Source organism: Micromys minutus (assembly GCF_963924665.1).
Source record: "Micromys minutus genome assembly, chromosome: 3".
NCBI lineage: Eukaryota > Metazoa > Chordata > Mammalia > Rodentia > Muridae > Micromys > Micromys minutus.
The window spans coordinates 37,907,956-37,925,699 of record NC_137972.1 but is presented as its reverse complement, the minus strand read 5'-3'; the positions used below and the strand labels follow the sequence as shown (position 1 = coordinate 37,925,699).

Sequence of the window (17,744 nt, the reverse complement as noted above, 5' to 3'; positions counted from 1 at the left end):
GCTTTCTCCTCTCTCTACTGGGAGGCTTTCTCTAAATCTGTTATAGTGTGCATTAAATAGTCATAAAAAATGCACCCTAAAGGAGACATCTGATGATTTCCAGCATTTGCCATTCTTGAGGAAGAACAGTATCTGTCAGACAGCAAATGATGCCTTTCATTCTGCTATTTATTTATTTATTTATTTATTTATTTATTTATTTATTTTGGTAAGGATGGGGAAAGTTAGTTTGTTGGTTTTTGCTTTATTTTTTAAGATTGTGTGTGTGTGTGTGTGTGTGTGTGTGTGTGTGTGTGTGTGTGTGTGTGTGTAAACCAGGAGACAACTTAATGAGATTCTGCTCTCATTCCACTCTAAGGGTTCTAGGTGGTGACTTGGGTCAGCATACTTGCCGGCAAGTACCTCTCCCCACTGATAAACTTCTCTGGCCCTGGTTTTTGTGTTCTTAAGATGGGGTTTCCTATAACTCGGGCCAGCCTAGAACTATGTAGCCAAGCCAACGTTCTGATCCTCCTGCCTCAACCCCTAGTGTCACAGACATGTAGGGCAGACCTGGATCTTTCACCCCAGTACTAGTGCCTCAGCTCCCAAGAGCGCAGCAGCCCTTCTGTAGAAGCCCCTCTCACTCACGGGTGCAGTTCCTCGGAAGCCATCCTCGCCAGTGTTGCTCACAGGAAACTCCCCCTGCCAAATGTTGGCATAATGCTGTCCTTTGGGCTGCAGTTTGTTGCCCCAGGGAAAAAGCCTGTGAGGAAAGACACAGGCATCAGCATGGCGCACAGTCAAGAGAAAGGATGCAGTGGAAGAGAACAAACAACATACATGTGTCCTGGGTGATCTGTTTCTTTAAAAGATGCACTCGTAAATATAACTTTTAATTGGGAGTTTTAAATTTTTCCTTGTAACAACTCATGTCAAGTGAACAACAACTTCAGTCTCTCCTCACCACTGAGAAGGCCTGAAACAAATGACACGACTGAAAGGAGCCTTCTAGAAATCTGAAAAATGAGGCATCATCCTGGACTTATATGGTAGCATGAGCAGGCACAGCACACCATTTTTTTTTTTTTTTTTTTTTAAGCCTTATCTATTTTAAGAAGCTTTTCCTAGAAGATGTGACCCAAACATGAGTTTTCTGTCTCATGGCTGTAGAAGCAGAGAATACCATGGCTTCAGAAGACAGCTAAAATAAGAAAATGCTAAAGGCAGGGCAGCCTGCCAAGCAGCTCTGAGGAGGCATGCACAGGAGCGGGTGTGCAGCCAGAGCTCTCTCTGGGGCTACAGAGTCCATCCCCATACCTGGCTTTAGGAACTGTAAAGGGTTCGTGTCTCACCCAATAGTGTCACCACAGCAAGTTCAGAGGGGTAAAGAGAAGAGGGGAGGAGAGAGCAGAGGAAGAAGGGTGGAAGAGAATGTCAACACATCGACGATAAGGCAAGGCCTTCTGGTATGAGTACCTGTTCTGCAGGCCTCCTCTACAGCTGTATTCCCACTCTGCCTCGGTGGGCAACCTCTTCCCCGCCCATGTGCAGTAGGCAACAGCATCATTCCAGGAGACATGGAGAACTGGATGATTTGACCTAGAGAGGAGCAAGTGCAGTTGAAAGAGATGCTGGCCTCAACAGAAAGTAGAAGGTAGATTCAGAAAGTGACCACAGTCACCCACCATCTGGTCATGATTCCAAAGCCTAGCTGTGACACACCTGTCCACTCCAGTGGGAAGTTCTGAACTCTTAGATGCCCAAATGGGTCACAGTGTTTCTGTACTCATGCATCTCTTCAATTTGCAGCCTTGGATGCCCACAGATTCTATGGGTGGCAGACACAGAGAAGCTCCGCCCCCACTGGCTCAGCTGCTGAGAGTCAGCAGACGATTCTGGCTCCCTCTGCATTCTGCAGAATCATTAGGGGGACCTTAGAGTCTCCAGTGACTATCCGAGCAGAGACAGAAGGTGCACAGAGGCTTAGCTTATACTCCGTACACTCCTCAAAGCTCCATGCAAAGTAGGCACAACTCTGTTGGGCCTACACTGTAGTTTTGGCATCCATGCCCTTACACATCTGTGAGTTTCTAAATGACAATCTACATGCCAAGGATCAGCTAGCACCATCCGCCTCACACAAGCAGATCCCATGTCAGCCTTTCCTTAGAGGATGGAGAAAATGCATAGAGCTGAAATCACCACTCACTTTTAGGTAAACTGGTCTGGCCCACCTAACTCTTCATGCATCTCTGAATTCCTACAGGACATTCATTAAGTCACTCAACAAATGTTCCTGGGCAGCTCCAAGTCTAGTACATAAATTTAAAAGTACATTCCAGTTTGAGGATGCAGCCCAGTAGTAGAACAGATGACCATGGGTTCAAGTCTTAGCACCACAAATTAAAAATGCAGTTTCCTTTGGGTTTTCTTTCTACTATCTTGACTCTCAACTTTGAATCTGGGGGAAAAGGTATGAATTGGGAGCTAGAGACCCATTTCACCGCAGGTCCTCAAGGATCCTACAACTTTCTACCTTACTGTCTATTTCTAGCACAGAAGAAGGCAGCTCAGACCTTGAAAAGGTCTGTATCTCTAGAGTTGAAGTTCATACACGTCCCACTCCCTGATTTTAAGGGCAACAACCTTGAATGTGGTTAAAAACAAAGGCCTAAATTTCATCTGAAGAATGAGGTTAGGAGAGCAGCTCCCCAGCTGTTGGACTCAAGTCATAAATGAAATTCCCTCTCATCCCCCGGTTTCAAGTGCATCTCTAGTTTTGCTTGAGATAATTATCTCCTTGTAGTCTGTACAAACCATGGAAATTTGTGAGGAGGAGCTCCTACAAGCCAAATGAAACAGAAAAGAGTCTGTTTATTCAAAGCCTTCCATGAGTAGACACTGTAACTAGGACTTCATATACATTATTTCCCATCATCCCTTGCCTTCCCAAGAGTGGCTGGTTACACTTGCCATTCGTTTTACATATGAAGTTAGCTGCTGAGTTCTGCAAGAGCACAGAAAATTTTTCATTAGTTATTTTATTTATTTACATTCCAAACTCACCTGTGCAGAATACTGGAGTCTGGGCCCTCTGGGTGTCTCCAATTAGCACCCTTGACAGGTAACCACCATGGAGCAGCTGCAACCTCAAAGCAACCAAAAATAGACTTCTGTCAGCTACTGAGACTCCAGAAATACACCGGACTCATACACACAGCCAAAAAAACAAAGTTCTCACATAGGGTCATGAGGTCTATTTGGGTTCAAAAACATATGCTTTTACAGAGTATCAGGATCACAGCCTTACATGTAATCACATATTCAAACAAAAAAAAAAATCTATTCAATCAGACAAGTAACTAAACAGATGCAAGTCTATTTAAGTGCTACATGGCTACAGGGATTTTCTCAGGCTGTCCTGCTCATTAATCCTCTATAATCCTGTGACAAGTGGGAGATAGAAAACGTCTCCATCTTAAAAGATGGGGAAACAGTTCATCTTCACATTAAACATGAGGTTAAAGGTTATCCAAAGTGGCCAGAGATCAAGTGGAATGCAGAAGAAAAACAAGAAACTATGTTTAAAAGACCATGATTCATGGGAGGAGAGGCCTTTGGTCAGCAAAGGCTTGTTTCCCAGTGTAGGGAATGCCAAGGTATTGAGGTGGGAGAGGGTAGTTGGGAGAGGGGCACCTTCATAAAGGCAATGGGAGGGAGATGGGGGATGCAATTGGGGGAAAAGGATAACATCTGAAATGTAAATGCTGAGAATATCCGATTTAAAAAAAAAAAAATCTGAAAAAAAATCATGATTCAATCTGCACCCAACATTAACTGCATAAATTCATGATGTCTGACAGACCTTCCTCTGTGAAATGGGATCTCAATCCAGCCTCAACTAACTCAGAAAATAAGGGGCCAAATCAGGTGTGATAGTTCATATATGCTTAGCCCAGGGAGTGGCACTTTTAGGAGGTGTGTCCCTGTTGGAGTAGGTGTGTTACTGTGGGAGTGGGCTTAAGACCCTCATCCTAGCTGCCTGGAAGCCAGTATTCTGCTAGCAGCCTTCAGATGAAGATGTAGAGCTCTCAGCTCCACCTGCACCATGCCTGCTCCGATGCCACCATGTTCCCACCTTGATGATAATGAACTGAACCTATGTAAGCCAGCCCCAATTAAATGTTGCCTTTTATAAGACTTGCATTGGTCATGGTGTCTGCTCACAGCAGTAAAACCCTAACTAAAACATCAGGTAAGACTCAGGAAACTGTTACTAGAACCTTAGACACTTTGGGGGGGAGGGGTCTGTTAATTACAGAATTTGGAGGGTTCACCAGAGTAATGAGTGTGAGGAGGGAACCCTGCCCAGTGACTGGTTAGCATCTAAAGTTTTTATGCCAGTCAAAAGTAGTTTTGAACTGTGGCTCTGCTGTTCACAGTAAAACCCTTTCCAGGCCTGCTCACTCATTTGCAGATAGTCAGCAACATCCATTACAGTGAAGAATTCTAACATAAAGGACTTAATTAAGGCCCTTAGCAACTTAGGGTAATCACTGAGCAAGCAGTAGAGAAAGGGAACCAGTCTCCCTGGGCATGACCCTATGACAAGCAGTCACAAGGAGAGCCACAAAAATCAATCATTGCTGCTAACACTGAAGAACAGAAACTTGGGAATGATTCTTCTAACATAGACTAGAGCAGAATCAAGTTTGGCCCCGTGCCCACTGTATTCTCAACACACTGACTGCATCCCTGTGAGCTGGGGGAGTGGGAGTGACAGAAACTATGTCCCTGCTAACAGTGACAGCTGTCACTGTGAACACCAAGACTACCCTCATCCATTTTTTCCCATATAAACACAATCAAAACATTTAATATATCCCCACAACAACCTGATGGAAAAAGGCATTTGGAAAAAGACACTTCGATAAAAAAGGGCATTTTGTCCTTTAACATGACAAACGCATCAGATTTCACAGCATGCTGGAGCTGAGAGCATGCTCCTCATCTACAGCTAGTCTGGGTTTGTTCTGTTTGGTGCCAATGACGGGTAGTGCACTCAGTGTCAGGGGAAGATGTGCACAGAAAGGTCGGGTTCAGAAAATTCCGGATTTCAGGATAATAATCACATGACTCAATCTGGCCAACTCCACTTCCAGCACAAAGCACTACTGATGAAAGATTCTAGCCCTTAAATTCAAATATATTAAACCTGGATAGTAGATACTGAAATGCCTTTGTTCTTTTTCCTCACCTTTGTTTATTTTTTTCTGGGTTTTTTTTTTTTTTTTTTTTTTAAATATTTCTTCCACCTTTAGCAATGAAAATAAATACATAATCTGTTTGTGTCCATTCTGCCTGCAAATGCGCATTTGGACATTTCTAGTTTGGAGCTGTAATAAACAGTAGTTTGAATCTTCTTCAAAGAGATTATAGCTTTGGGTGACACCCATCTCTCCTCACTCTACACTGTGAAGGGCTGCGTTTATCCATAGGCCTGTCTTTAGAAGAGACAACAATGGGCGGGTTAGGAGGAAGCTCCTCTGGCTCCCCAACCCTTCTTCTAAGGAAAACATCTGTAGAGCTGAGTTCTTCAGAGAAGACCCAAGGGCTGCTGCAGCAGTGGCCCGTCAGTCCTTTCCTAGAATTCAACTGCCAAGTCCCACTGAGGCGAGATAGAACCACAGGAAGAAATAAAAAGATGTGATGGAGGAAAGCAGCCCCTTGCCTAGGAATCTACTTCACCTTTCTTGCTGAGTCAAAAACAGAAAACAAACAAAAAGCCCACAATTGGTATTGCCAAAACTGCCTCTAGGGGCAATGGAGGTTCAAAAGATAAGGCAAAAAAAAAAAGCTACAAATGAATTCTGCCTGCCTGGGCCAGAACACTGAAACCTTTAGTCTTATCACATTCTCAGTCCTTTCTCATCTCTACATCGAAACTGGTAAAACTACCTTACAGTTTTAAAAGAAAAGTCTTTAAGAAAGATAAGTAAACCAATTCATACACACTTGCTTCAATTTGAGTTTTGCTTACTCTTTAAACTGTTACAAATGACTTCTGTTGAGGAGTGTAACTTAGAAAGGCAGAGGACCATCCACACGTAGAGTAGAGCCAGGCATGACTGTCGAACACCCTGCACCCACGTCTTGGTGTTGTGTACTGTCCTTTTCCCAGAGACTTACTGTCTAATACTTACTGAGCTCACTAACTCCACTACACTTGGCTCCTCCTGAAATTCTTTTCTCAAGGATCTGGCTTCCCAGGTGAAGGTGCCTAATGTGGAAAAAAAATGTCTCAGGCTGGTGTCGGTGTTGGTCTACTACTGTAACCAGAAATTACTAGAGTGCCATTTAGGATGGTATATCAATAGGTTTTTACATTTATTTTGCATATAATGATTAATTCGTTCATTCAAAAATAAAGTACAAAGTGTAAACCTAGCCACCTCACTTTCTTTCTAAAATGTCTCCAAAATGTACCCTTGTACCCCATACCTCCTCACACATACCCAGCCAAGGCTCCTGACTTCCCTTCCCACTCCTCTGCTTTTAACTGTTTTGCTTTCTGCAATGTCACATTAACTCTAGCATGCCACCCAAAACAAACCACTGGATAACACGTTTTAAGGTCACAGAGCTACACGGGAATCAGTTTCACTCTTGTCTACCAAGAAACAAAAGAACTCATCATACAGGGTTGGACACTGGAACCACAGGCCACAGACTCCTGTTTAGTTCAAACAGCGAGATCTGAACACAGAGACATATGTACACTACAGAGCACAGCAAGAAATGCAAGGATGCCTACAGACTACAGAAACACTAAATAAAAATTACAGAATTACCCAGCTGTCCTACAGGTAGTTAGCAAAGCCTACTTTAACATGGAAATATATCACGTAGAGTATAGATCTTTGTTTCCAATAAAATATTTGCCTAATAATGAATGTTAGTATTGCTAGAAGTAATTCTAAAAATTCCTGAGAATATACACTTAGCAAGGGTTAACGACCAAGAGTCAAATGAGCATGCATCACAAAACGGGTTTTATCAGCCTCAGCACTCTGGACACTCCCTAGGCCATGTAATTCTGTCTTGGTTAGGGCCTCCTACGTGATATAAGGTAGAATGTGTAGCAGCATTTCTAATCTCTACCCACTAGACCCCAGTTGTATCTCAACCATGGCATACAACAATGAATCTAAACATTGCCACATGTTCCTCCAAAGAGCAAATCATCTGCTATAGTGACAACCAGGAAAACCCATTAGTCATTTTAAATGTTAACACACACTTCACATTGGCACAGCAATAGAAGCAGCTGACATACTGCAAGATGTAAGATCTTAGGCTCTCTAGACTCTCCAGACCCCTGTTTACTCACTGCTGAAGTAGACATAAAAATTCCATGTTCACCCCTCACCAGCTGTCTAGCCACTCACCTGGTAGCTCAAGAGAACTGGTCCCAGTGGCTTAGGCACTGGAGAGCTAGCAGGCTGACCAACTTAGCTACCACATAGGCCCAAATCCAGGGCTTTGAGTTGTCCACCCCAACATATATCCCATCTATGAGCTGCTAGAAGGTGTGAGGAAGCCATTCCTACAGAACCAAAGGTGCAGGATCTCCATGACACAAAGCAAAAACAGGATATCCAAGATGAGTCTATGTGAGGATCCAGTATTGATGTAGCAGAAGCCAGAGACCTTGAACCAGACCAATGACTCACTGCAGTAAACATTTGCAAGTAAATCTGTTAAAGCAAAAGAGTATAATGTGTAATGCACCATTAACACACTACAGCTTCCACAGTGAGATTTTTTTTTTTTTTTTTGAGGAGTTGGGAACATTTTTGTATGGTTTTTTTTTTTTAATTTTTAATGTTTTTTCTTTTTTTCCTTTTGACTGGGAAGTTGCAAGAACAGAGGGCAGATATAGAAGGACTGGGAGAGGAGAGATTTAGGGGTGCATGATGTGAAACTCACAAAAAGAAAATCAATAAAAAGTGTTTTTCAAAATCGCTGTTTCCTAGTGTTGTCATGAGGATTACATGACAAAATACATAGGAGTCAGAATAACCCATGTTAGTTACCAGTTTTCCTAACATTATTCATGTTACTGCACATTACAAAATGTCTATAAGCTTTCATAGAGCACATATTTCAATTAGTAAAAACCTACCATCAACAGCTCTTCAGTCAGTCTGTGCCCTCATCCACCCATCTGATCACCCTTCCAAAATATGGACAGACTGTGGAAATGCCCAAGGGGTATGAGTCAAGGAACAGCATGTGACACATCAAGGAATTCTCAAGAAGAGTATGTAATGGCAGTCTTTCATCACAGTCTTGCTTCGAGAACCATCTGCACACAAGGCAGCCTGTTCCTCCACAGCAAGATGCACTATGGGGGGGGGGTGAGCAGGAAGATACCCTCCCAATTAGACAACGCCGCAGCACACATAAGGACAGCAATAACATACAGAGTGCCAGACTGACTGTGGTCTCCACTGTGATGGTCAGATGCACAAAGTCCCCAAACGACACAAGAAATTAAATTCACCCCATAATAACTGTGATGAGATCAGGCATGTCCTTGTTCATCCTGGCCAACTTGCTCTGGACCAGTCAGAATATTTTCTGACTAAATTCATGGCGTACTCCATCCAATGTCACCAGATACCTTCTTGCAAATGTCAGTTGTTGTTGGTTTTAAGATTTTTTAAATGTGTATATAGTCTGTGCACTACATGTGTGTCTGTGGAGGCAGAAGAAGACATCAGATTCTTGAGACTGGTGTTACAGATAATTATAAGCTTACATGTGGGTACTGGAATCTGGGTCCACTGGAAGACAAACCAGTCCTCTTAAACAGAAGTCCCAGTCTCCAGTTCCAAATGTCAGGGTTATTAATTTAATGTTTTAAAAACTTTTCCTTGAACTTCTAGCTCTGTCTTGAAAATAAGCTATTCTACCATAGAATGAATGAATGAATGAATGAATGAATGAATAAATAAATAAATAAATAAATAAATAAATAAATAAATAAATAAATAAAAACTTTATGAACAAAACACTTTGGGAGTTACCCAGAATCACACTGCAAATGAACCTACCCCTAACACTGGTCTTTACTGGATGTTTTGTTTACTGAGAAGCTGCAGTGTTAGACAGGCTGGCATAAAAACATAGAAACCACATCATCCTAAAACAAGAAAGTCTGCTGGCTGTAGTTGCCCACCTACACGTTTGCTGCTCAACCAAGACAACCTGAAGTTATAGCACTGCTTTATATTTGAGGGAAAGGACTTTAAACATGACCTATTTCTACTCAGCCATTTCCATAGCAACTGCCTTGGGTTTAAGTGGAAACAGCTGTGCCAGCCTGCCATCGACCAATGGCAATGTGAACAGAACTCGTGTGCGTCTCATGGCCTCTTGAGAAATGGACTTCAGAGAGCAAAGACATGGTTTCCACCTTTCTCATAAGACCTGCCAGAACTGTAGTAAGAACTTGAAAAAGGGGAAAGGAAAAAAAGCAAAAGTACCTCTATTCTTGCCAAGGGTGGTAAGTGACGCTTCTTATGCACACACAGCCCAGAATAAAATGCACATGGAAGATACAATACTGTGTAATTATGCATATTCACGTCTAAAGATGTCAAGCTCACAATTTTACAACTGCTTTCTCAAAAATTAAATGCAATTAGATGAGCAGATTAAAAAAACAGAGGTTTCTTGAGATGCAGTATAAACATGACAGCGATCCTTACAAAAACAGACAGGGAGACTTTTTCAACTGGTACCAGTGAACAATGAGCAATTACAGACCTACTCAAACTCACAGAGTATAAATAAACCTGAAGGAGAATCTAAACACTGGAGGAACTGGATTGAACGGAGATAACAGTGACTGAAATGTCTCTGGCTTCAACAACCTGTACACATAATGAACATCAGAACGAGGTTCTTATAACGGGTGGAAACAAAGGCATCATCACAATAGGAAGTAGGAATTCTGATTAATCCTAAATCAGGTACCTTGATGACTTCATAGACTGCATGCAAGAGAAGAACACTTGCCTTTTCAAACAGGACACAAGTACTTATGAAATAAAGGGTGCAACTAAAAAATGTTTGCTTAGTTCTTACTGAAATTTGCCACACTGGAACATTATACTCACAGTTAGCACACATCACATTTCAGGTCTTCACAGGAAGAATAGAAACCCTTGTAGGGTTCAGCATTAGAGGCAATCTGTAAGAACAGCTCAAAGAATACATGCACCCAACAGTAGCTGATGCTTGACTGATTTTACTCATCTTCAGTTGAGATGTAGACAGACACAGGGAGCGGTACTGATTTGAGTAATTGCTTAAAAGAATTTTTTTAAAAAGGTACTTTAAAAAACCTTTAACTTTGACAAGGGATACAAATAGGTGAGAGCATGTCCCACCTTTAAACAATGTGACAGTACTCAGCAAAAGACTGTATCACATGCACATCCAGCAAGTAGACTAAGTCACTTATACATGCCAGCATGCCATGGTTTGAGTGAGAATGAGCTCCTGGGTGAATATACTTGAAAGCTTAGTCCCTGGTTTGTGGAACTATTTAGAACAGATGGGGAGATGTGGCCTGGTGGGAGGAGCTTGGAGAAGAAAGAGGCCTTTGAGGTTTCAAAAGCCAACTCCATTTCCAGCTCTCTGCCTCCTAAAGTAACATCTCAGTTACTGCTCCAGGGCCCTGCCCACCTGCCGCCCAGCCACCCTGCTCCCCATCATGAAGATCATGAACTCACCCTCTGAAACTATACGCCCCAATAAACTCTCTTTTTTAAGTAGCATCAGTCACAGTGTCTTACCACAGCAGTAGAAAAGTAACTATGACGACAACACAGAAATTACCTCCATGTGGAGGGCTGTATGAAGAATTCTGGAATTTTGGTTTCTTTAAAAACTTCAGTCAGCAGCTGATAGTTTCTGTGATTATGTGACATTTAAAATTCTGGAAACTTTTCGGGGGCTACAAAAATGCTAGGGCCCCCAATAGGTGGGGTTAGTGGTCATTGGTCATACAGGGTGGTTGGTTACAGTTTATTAGTAGTCATGGTCAAAGAAGAAACAAGAAAAGAAATTAAATTCAGATCTCTCTCTCTTTCTCTCTGTCTCTCTGTCTCTGTCTCTCTTCCCCTCCTAATCCTGCTTTCTCTCCTATCTAGTGATAGAGGGTAACCCAGGTGGTAAAAAGAAAACCCCACAAAGTAGCAAAATTAGGGCTGAGTGTGCAGCTCCATGAAAGAGTACTTGTATGGTGTGTGTACAGCTCTGGCTTCAAACATCAACCCTATACAGATATATACAAATAAGCATATACAGAAAAAAATTGCTTGGAGGATAGTTTGAAAATTCTATCCACTGAAATATCATCTCTCACTCTTGTTCTTGAGTTTGCTCTTTCACAGTCCTGAGATCTAATCAAGGTGTATATGTGCACTGCCCTTAGCTATATCCCCTACCCATTGTTTTTTTAAATAGGGCACTGCTATATAGCTCAGGCTGACTTTGAACTTGTGATCCTGCCTCTACCTCCTGAATGCTGGGGTTACAGATGTGCAGCAGCCCATTGTAAACTCTTATTTGTATATACACATTTCTTTCTTTTTTGGGGGGGTTGTTTCTTGAGATAGGGTTTTTCTGTGTAGCCCTGACTCTCACACTGTAGGCAAGGCTAGCTTCAAAGTCAAGAGATCCACCTACCTCTGCCTCCCAAGTACCAGGATTAAAGGGATTCATCTGGCACATATGGACTTCTTAAAGCCAGATATCCCTGGGCACGAGTTTTTATTCTGTAACCTACCTTATTTCTATAAGGGAGCTGATGATATAAAGACCAATATTCAGTTGGGGTACTGAGGCTATACTCATTCTTTTCCTTGATCCAAGTTGAGCCTTAAAAGACCTAAGCCTTAAAAATAAATGTAAGGGCTGGAGAGATGGCTCAGCGGTTAAGAGCACCTACTGCTCTTCCAAAGGTTCTGAGTTCAATTCACAGCAACCACATGGTGGCTCACAACCACTTTCTTCTGGTGTGTCTGAAGACAGCTACAATGTACTCATATACATAAAATAAATAAATCTTTTAAAAAAAAAAGAAATGTAAGTGTGCTCTAAACAGTCAGCACCCCCTCCCCAACCTCGTGCATCCTTATCCTATCAGGTCCTTAACCACGTTGGAGAAAAGCAACAGTGTCCTGTAATCCTGTTGCATGAGTTCTCCCCTTCCAGGGTTATCACGGTTTTCTTCCTGAGCCCGTGCCACACAGACTCCTGAGTTGAGCGAACAACTATTCTTTTCAATACAGCACAAATGACAGAAGCACTTTATCTCCTCCAATCATCCAGCCCTAGGCTGTCCTTTCCAAATGACTCTGGAGCTCTGAACTCATCTCAACCCTGATCACCAAACCAGCATCTCAAACGGAAGAAGAGCTGACTTTGTAGCCTGAAAGATAAACAGGTCATACCAGGTCTGAACCCTGCCCATCCAAGAACTAAATGCACTAACACAACACCTGAATGATAAGCTTTCATTCTCCCAGATACATATTAACTACTTAAGTGACAGTCACTGTACTAGGGACACAGTAGTAAATAACACAATACAAAGTCAGGCATGATGGTGCACACCTTTAATCCCAGCACTTGGAAGGCAGGTGCTTCTCTAAGTTTGAAGCTAGCCTGGCCTACAGAATGCGTTCCAGGACAGCCAGGGATACACAGAAAAACCCTATGTCAAAGGAACAAACAAAAACAACAAAAAAATGACCCTCCAATGCATTTGCCCCACCTTCTAGAATGAAGGCTATTAAGGCACACATTCATGAAATACCTACAGCAGCCCTTATGACAGCAAGCAAGATGAGCAGCACAGAAGACACAGAACACCTAACACACAGGAGCACATCACCCTGGAATGAGGGAGAAGGATGGTGTCCAGGGACCCCCAGAAGAAGCTCCACTGATATCTGACCATAGAGATGAAGGTATGAAGTCAGAGCAGGTGGCCACGGCAGTCCCTCTGCCAAGTACTCCACCTGAGGTTGCTTCTCACCAGCAAGGGTCCACTAAAATTATTCGTTTGCACCCAGACTTTCCAGGATCAAAAACTGACAAATTCCTCAAATAACTGACAAGCATTTCTGGAAAGCACAGAGAAACAATTTGAGAGAATCAACTAAAACTGAAAGGAACTGTAGGCACCTGTGAGTGTGAGGAGCCCACAGTAAGTGTGAAAGCCCTGAAACCCAACCCACATACCCTTGACACTGACCCACCATCGGTCCTTCCAGCATAGACTCTCAAACCAAGCAGAAACCAGCTCGCTGACGCAGAGTAACACAAGGAGAAAGGGCAAGAAGGATCTGAGCAAAGTTACAAAGCTACTCTAGACATAACTCCTTCTAAAACCCAAACGACATTGATAATGAGCAACGGAAATGATACAGGTTCAAGTCTAACACAGATGAGGAAAGACAGATGAAGAAACAGGACAGAAATCAGTGCAAGACGCACGCATACTTTCCCCAGTGTTACAACAAAATATGGGATGCTGGGTAAGGTTTAAAGGAAACTAGTTTGGATTGGGAGTGCGTTCAGTGTCTACCATATACAAAGCTCATGCCCTATTGTGGGACAGTGAAAAGCACCCTGTTTCTCGGTTGAGATGAGGCTTGAGACCCTGGTGATCCTGAAAAGGACTGTAGGAGTCTTTATTTGCTCTAAAAACCAGGCACCTGTCACTAGCCACAACTCTTCATAGATTTGTGGCCATCAGTCATGTAGGGAAATGCCCCAAGCCCCTCCCCAGGTGAAGACTTGACCACAGGTCACATAGGCTCAAGACAGATCTTCATTATAATGAGGTACCTAAAGGCCTGCAGGCTTAGCCAATTAGCCTTTCTTCCCAGAAACTCCTCCCTGCAGAAGGTATTTGATCTCAGGACCCTGCAGTACAGTTTTACTCATCCACTCTCCTCCATGACAATATAAATGTCTTAAAACTATGGACTGTCTCTTTTCACAGGACCTGCCTTTGGGAGCTGTAGAGAAGACCTTTGCCTACAAAGCCGCCATCCAATCTCCAGTGGAAGGCCTCCCTGAGCTCCTAGCCACAGCTGCCACCAAACCAAGCCTACAGCCAAGCGCTGACAAGACAAGGACCCCTGAGGGACCAGCTGGAGTTCCCCCCTTCCCTCTTGGTGTGGACTAGATCTTGCCCAAGGGTCCCTCACTCCCCACTTCTCAGCAATTCTGTGGCACCCAGTGGCACCTGGGTGTCCAAGAGCCTGGGAACCAGATGCCCCTGGGCCTCGATGAAGGCCTGGGGAGCCCTGAGCAAGCTCCAGCTGTTCGTCCCCCACCCCTGGATCTGTGTCCCTGATGCTTCCCATAGCGACATGGGATAAGCGCAGTCAAACTTCCCATGTCCTGCCTTTCTCAGAGGCCCAAGCCCTGTGGTGGAGCAGATGCGGGACCCCCTCAAAATTAACCCAACACCCTATCATCATAAATGAAAAACAAAAGAATACTTACACAGCTAATGATTCTATTCATGAATGTATATACAGAGGCCAGAGGTCAGGAGTCTTCCCCATTTGCTTAACATCTTTTTTCAGATAGAGTTTCTAAGTGCCCTGGGACTTACCAACAGCTAGACAGGCTGGCCAGCAAGCACCAAGAATCCTCTGCCTGTTTCCCCAGTTCTGGGGTAATAGTTGTGTACTACTGAAGCCAGCTTTTTCACATAGGGCCTGGGGATCAAATTCACATCTTCATGTTCTCAGACAAGCATATTACTGAGTGGGCCATCTCTCCAGCCTAGGCTTACCCTTTTATAACAAGACTTATAAGATCAGCAATCCTTTCAGTAGGCTGTGTCCCCAGTGACCTAACTACCTCCTACTATTAAAAGATAAAGTGTATCTCAACAGTCTACTTAAAGTCTACCACTTCTCCACATTATCTGGGAAAGGGAATAACACTTGAAATGTAAGTTAAAAAATCTACATTATCATGTTAAAACTAACCTGGCACAACCACGTCTAAACATGGAATAATAATAGAGAATAATAGTGTTCCAAACACATGCATATATGCACATATACACACATCCACGTACCCAAAACATGCTGTTGCAAAATGAGGTAGTCATAAATTATAGGCAAAAGTCTAAGTTATAATTCATAATCACACATATGTGCCAAAGTCAATAAAGTGGAAATTAAAGAAAAAAAATCACTTTACCAATATTACTTCAGAAACCCAAAAGACAAAATGAATAAAATTATTAACTTAGGGGAAAAGAAAGGCAAAGGGAATTCAAGGAATAAGTAATACACATAGTCAGAACATAGACCGCTGTGGTAGAGTGTTTGCTTATCATGTATAAGACTCTAGGTTTGACCTCCACCCTGAAAAGCTTACAAATTAGGCTCCAAGAGGGCAGTAAAGGCACAAAAAACAGTAAATTTTAGATGGAGTGTTTTGTGGGTGCGTTGGTGTCACTATCCCTTCAGTGGGAGCCCTGTCTGGCTACAGAAGGTGGGCATTTAAGACTCCATGTCCCCCACTACTAGGATCCTCAGCTAGTGTCACCCTCATAGACTCCCTGGAGCTACTCCCATCCAAGTGTATGGCACTTCATCCTATAGATGCCGCTCCCTCAGGCCAACTTCTATTCAAAGTCCCCAACCCTCTCATTCCACCCCTGCTCTCCCTATATCACACACACACACACACACACACACACACACACACACACAGTTCCCCTCCCTCTCCCCTCTCCCATCCAGTTCTCTTCCTCCATCCAACTCCAGCGATGTTTATTTTCTGTTCTGAGTGAAATTCAAGCATAGTCTCTTGGGCCTCCTTGTTATTTAGCTTCTTTGGGTGTGTGGGTTGTTTCCCAGGTCTTCTGTACTTTATGGCTAATATCCCCTTAGTAGTAGTATATACCATGCATGTCTTCTTGGGTCTAGACAACCTCACTCGGGATGATATTTTCTAGTTTCATCCATTTGCCTGCAAACTTTATGATGTCTTTGTTCCAACAGCTGAGTAGTATTCCATTGTATAAATGAACCACATTTCTTCCTCAACCCCTTCAGTTCAAGGCAGTTCTAGGCCATCTGGATTATTTTCGGTTTCAGGATGAGTTAAGCTGCCAGTGTCCCTGGGGTGTTATGGAGCATCTTTTGGGTATACACCTAAGATTTGGCACTGCCGTGTGTGATCTTTGGATGACGTCCTGAGTAGCTGCAGGGTGTTCACCTCTGCCTGTCCTTAGAAATGGGATTCTTGGAGTAGAAATAAAGGAAGGGATGTAATACAGAACAGGCTAAGCTAAAAGTTCGTGAATGGATGTGGCATAGCTTCTCTAAGCTCTGCCCACAGAAGAGGCACTGCAGAGAGACCCAGAAACCAGAGAGCATTCTTCCAGCCTCATCGTTTGATCACGTGGTCCCCAGCTGGCCGTGCTCCCTGGGAGGTTACTGAACCTTTAGAAGGTGGAGGCTGGAAGAAGTGCATGGGGCACACTGAGGTTTGGAGCCTGGCCCCACTTATCTTCTCTCTGCTTCCTGAGTGCGGACGCACTGCAGTAAGTCAGCTTCCTGCTCCTGTCGCCATGCCATAGTGGACTCTTTCCTCTGAAACTTTAGGACAGAATAAAGTACCCCTCCACTTGCTTTGTGTTTGGACATTCAATCACAGCCATAAAAAGAAACTAACATAAAAGCCACGGCTTCTTAGGGCAAAGAATAGCACTAGTCTGCAGTCGGGCACACAGTACCATCAGAAAAAGCAAAGAAGCCACAAAGGACTCCTAGGCTCAGTTGAGGACCCGGAACAAAGGGGAGGAATGACTTACAAAGAACAAAGTTCCTTTATGGGCCCGTGAAGACAACAACTCTAACCGATACCAATCCAACACTGAATCATACACTTAAAAAGGTGAATCATACACTACATAAACTACATCTCAGTGCAACTGTTGGAAGCAGGAGGGAACATAACAGGACCTACACAAATTTGATAAGGCATCATCCTGTGCTCAAAAATAGCAATGTGTGTGGCTTTCAAAAAAGATCATGACTCCAAGTGAACGAAATCCACGACACGTTTAAGTCCATGAATTGTAAGAACTTTTTGAAAACACAGGTTACATATACCTATGGTTGCATCAGAGTTATATAGAACTAAATACATATATGCAGAAATGAATACTCATAGAACTATGAAATCAGACAAAGAGACAGAGGTTGTATAACCTGCTATCTCTAGCTGTGTGTGAACTGAACAAGTTAAACAGGATAATATCTGTAAGGAAAAGATGACGGGGCACCAATGAAAGGAAAAGTCACAGGGTACCAATGTTGTGAAAGGATAACGATCCGAGTCACGGCACCAATGTTAGGGGAAGGATGAAGAGAGTGGGGGGCATATGGCCCATGGAGGTGCGGCGAGGCCTGAGGGCAGGGGAGATGCCTCTGAGGGGTCCATGTTGGGAATCCCTTCCCTGAGGGACCAGCCACACAACAGTATAGTAAGGAATAGAGTTTATTCAGGTCATGGGAGAGTTAAGAGGGTGGTAGAGGCAGAGAGAGAGAAGTAGAGGAGTAGAGGAGTAGAGGCCGGCCATGAGCACGTGGGACAGAGGGGGAAGGGAAGGGAAGAGGGAGGCTGCAAGAGCACAAGGG

The 17,744-nt window shown here is 43.3% G+C and overlaps 1 protein-coding gene across 2 annotated transcripts in view; it reads right to left on the bottom strand.

Annotated features, from left to right (window-relative positions):
- SUMF1 (sulfatase modifying factor 1) overlaps window positions 1–17,744 on the bottom strand; it is a gene marked incomplete at its 5' end in the record, with an annotated part of 80,805 nt that overhangs the window by 40,781 nt on the left and 22,280 nt on the right. For both annotated transcript variants that reach the window (XM_080914699.1, XM_080914698.1), the window contains 3 exons: window positions 631–745; window positions 1,459–1,581; window positions 3,049–3,131. In XM_080914699.1, the coding sequence (XP_080770825.1) occupies window positions 631–745; window positions 1,459–1,581; window positions 3,049–3,131 (321 nt within the window). The remainder of the gene's footprint in view (window positions 1–630; window positions 746–1,458; window positions 1,582–3,048; window positions 3,132–17,744) is intronic.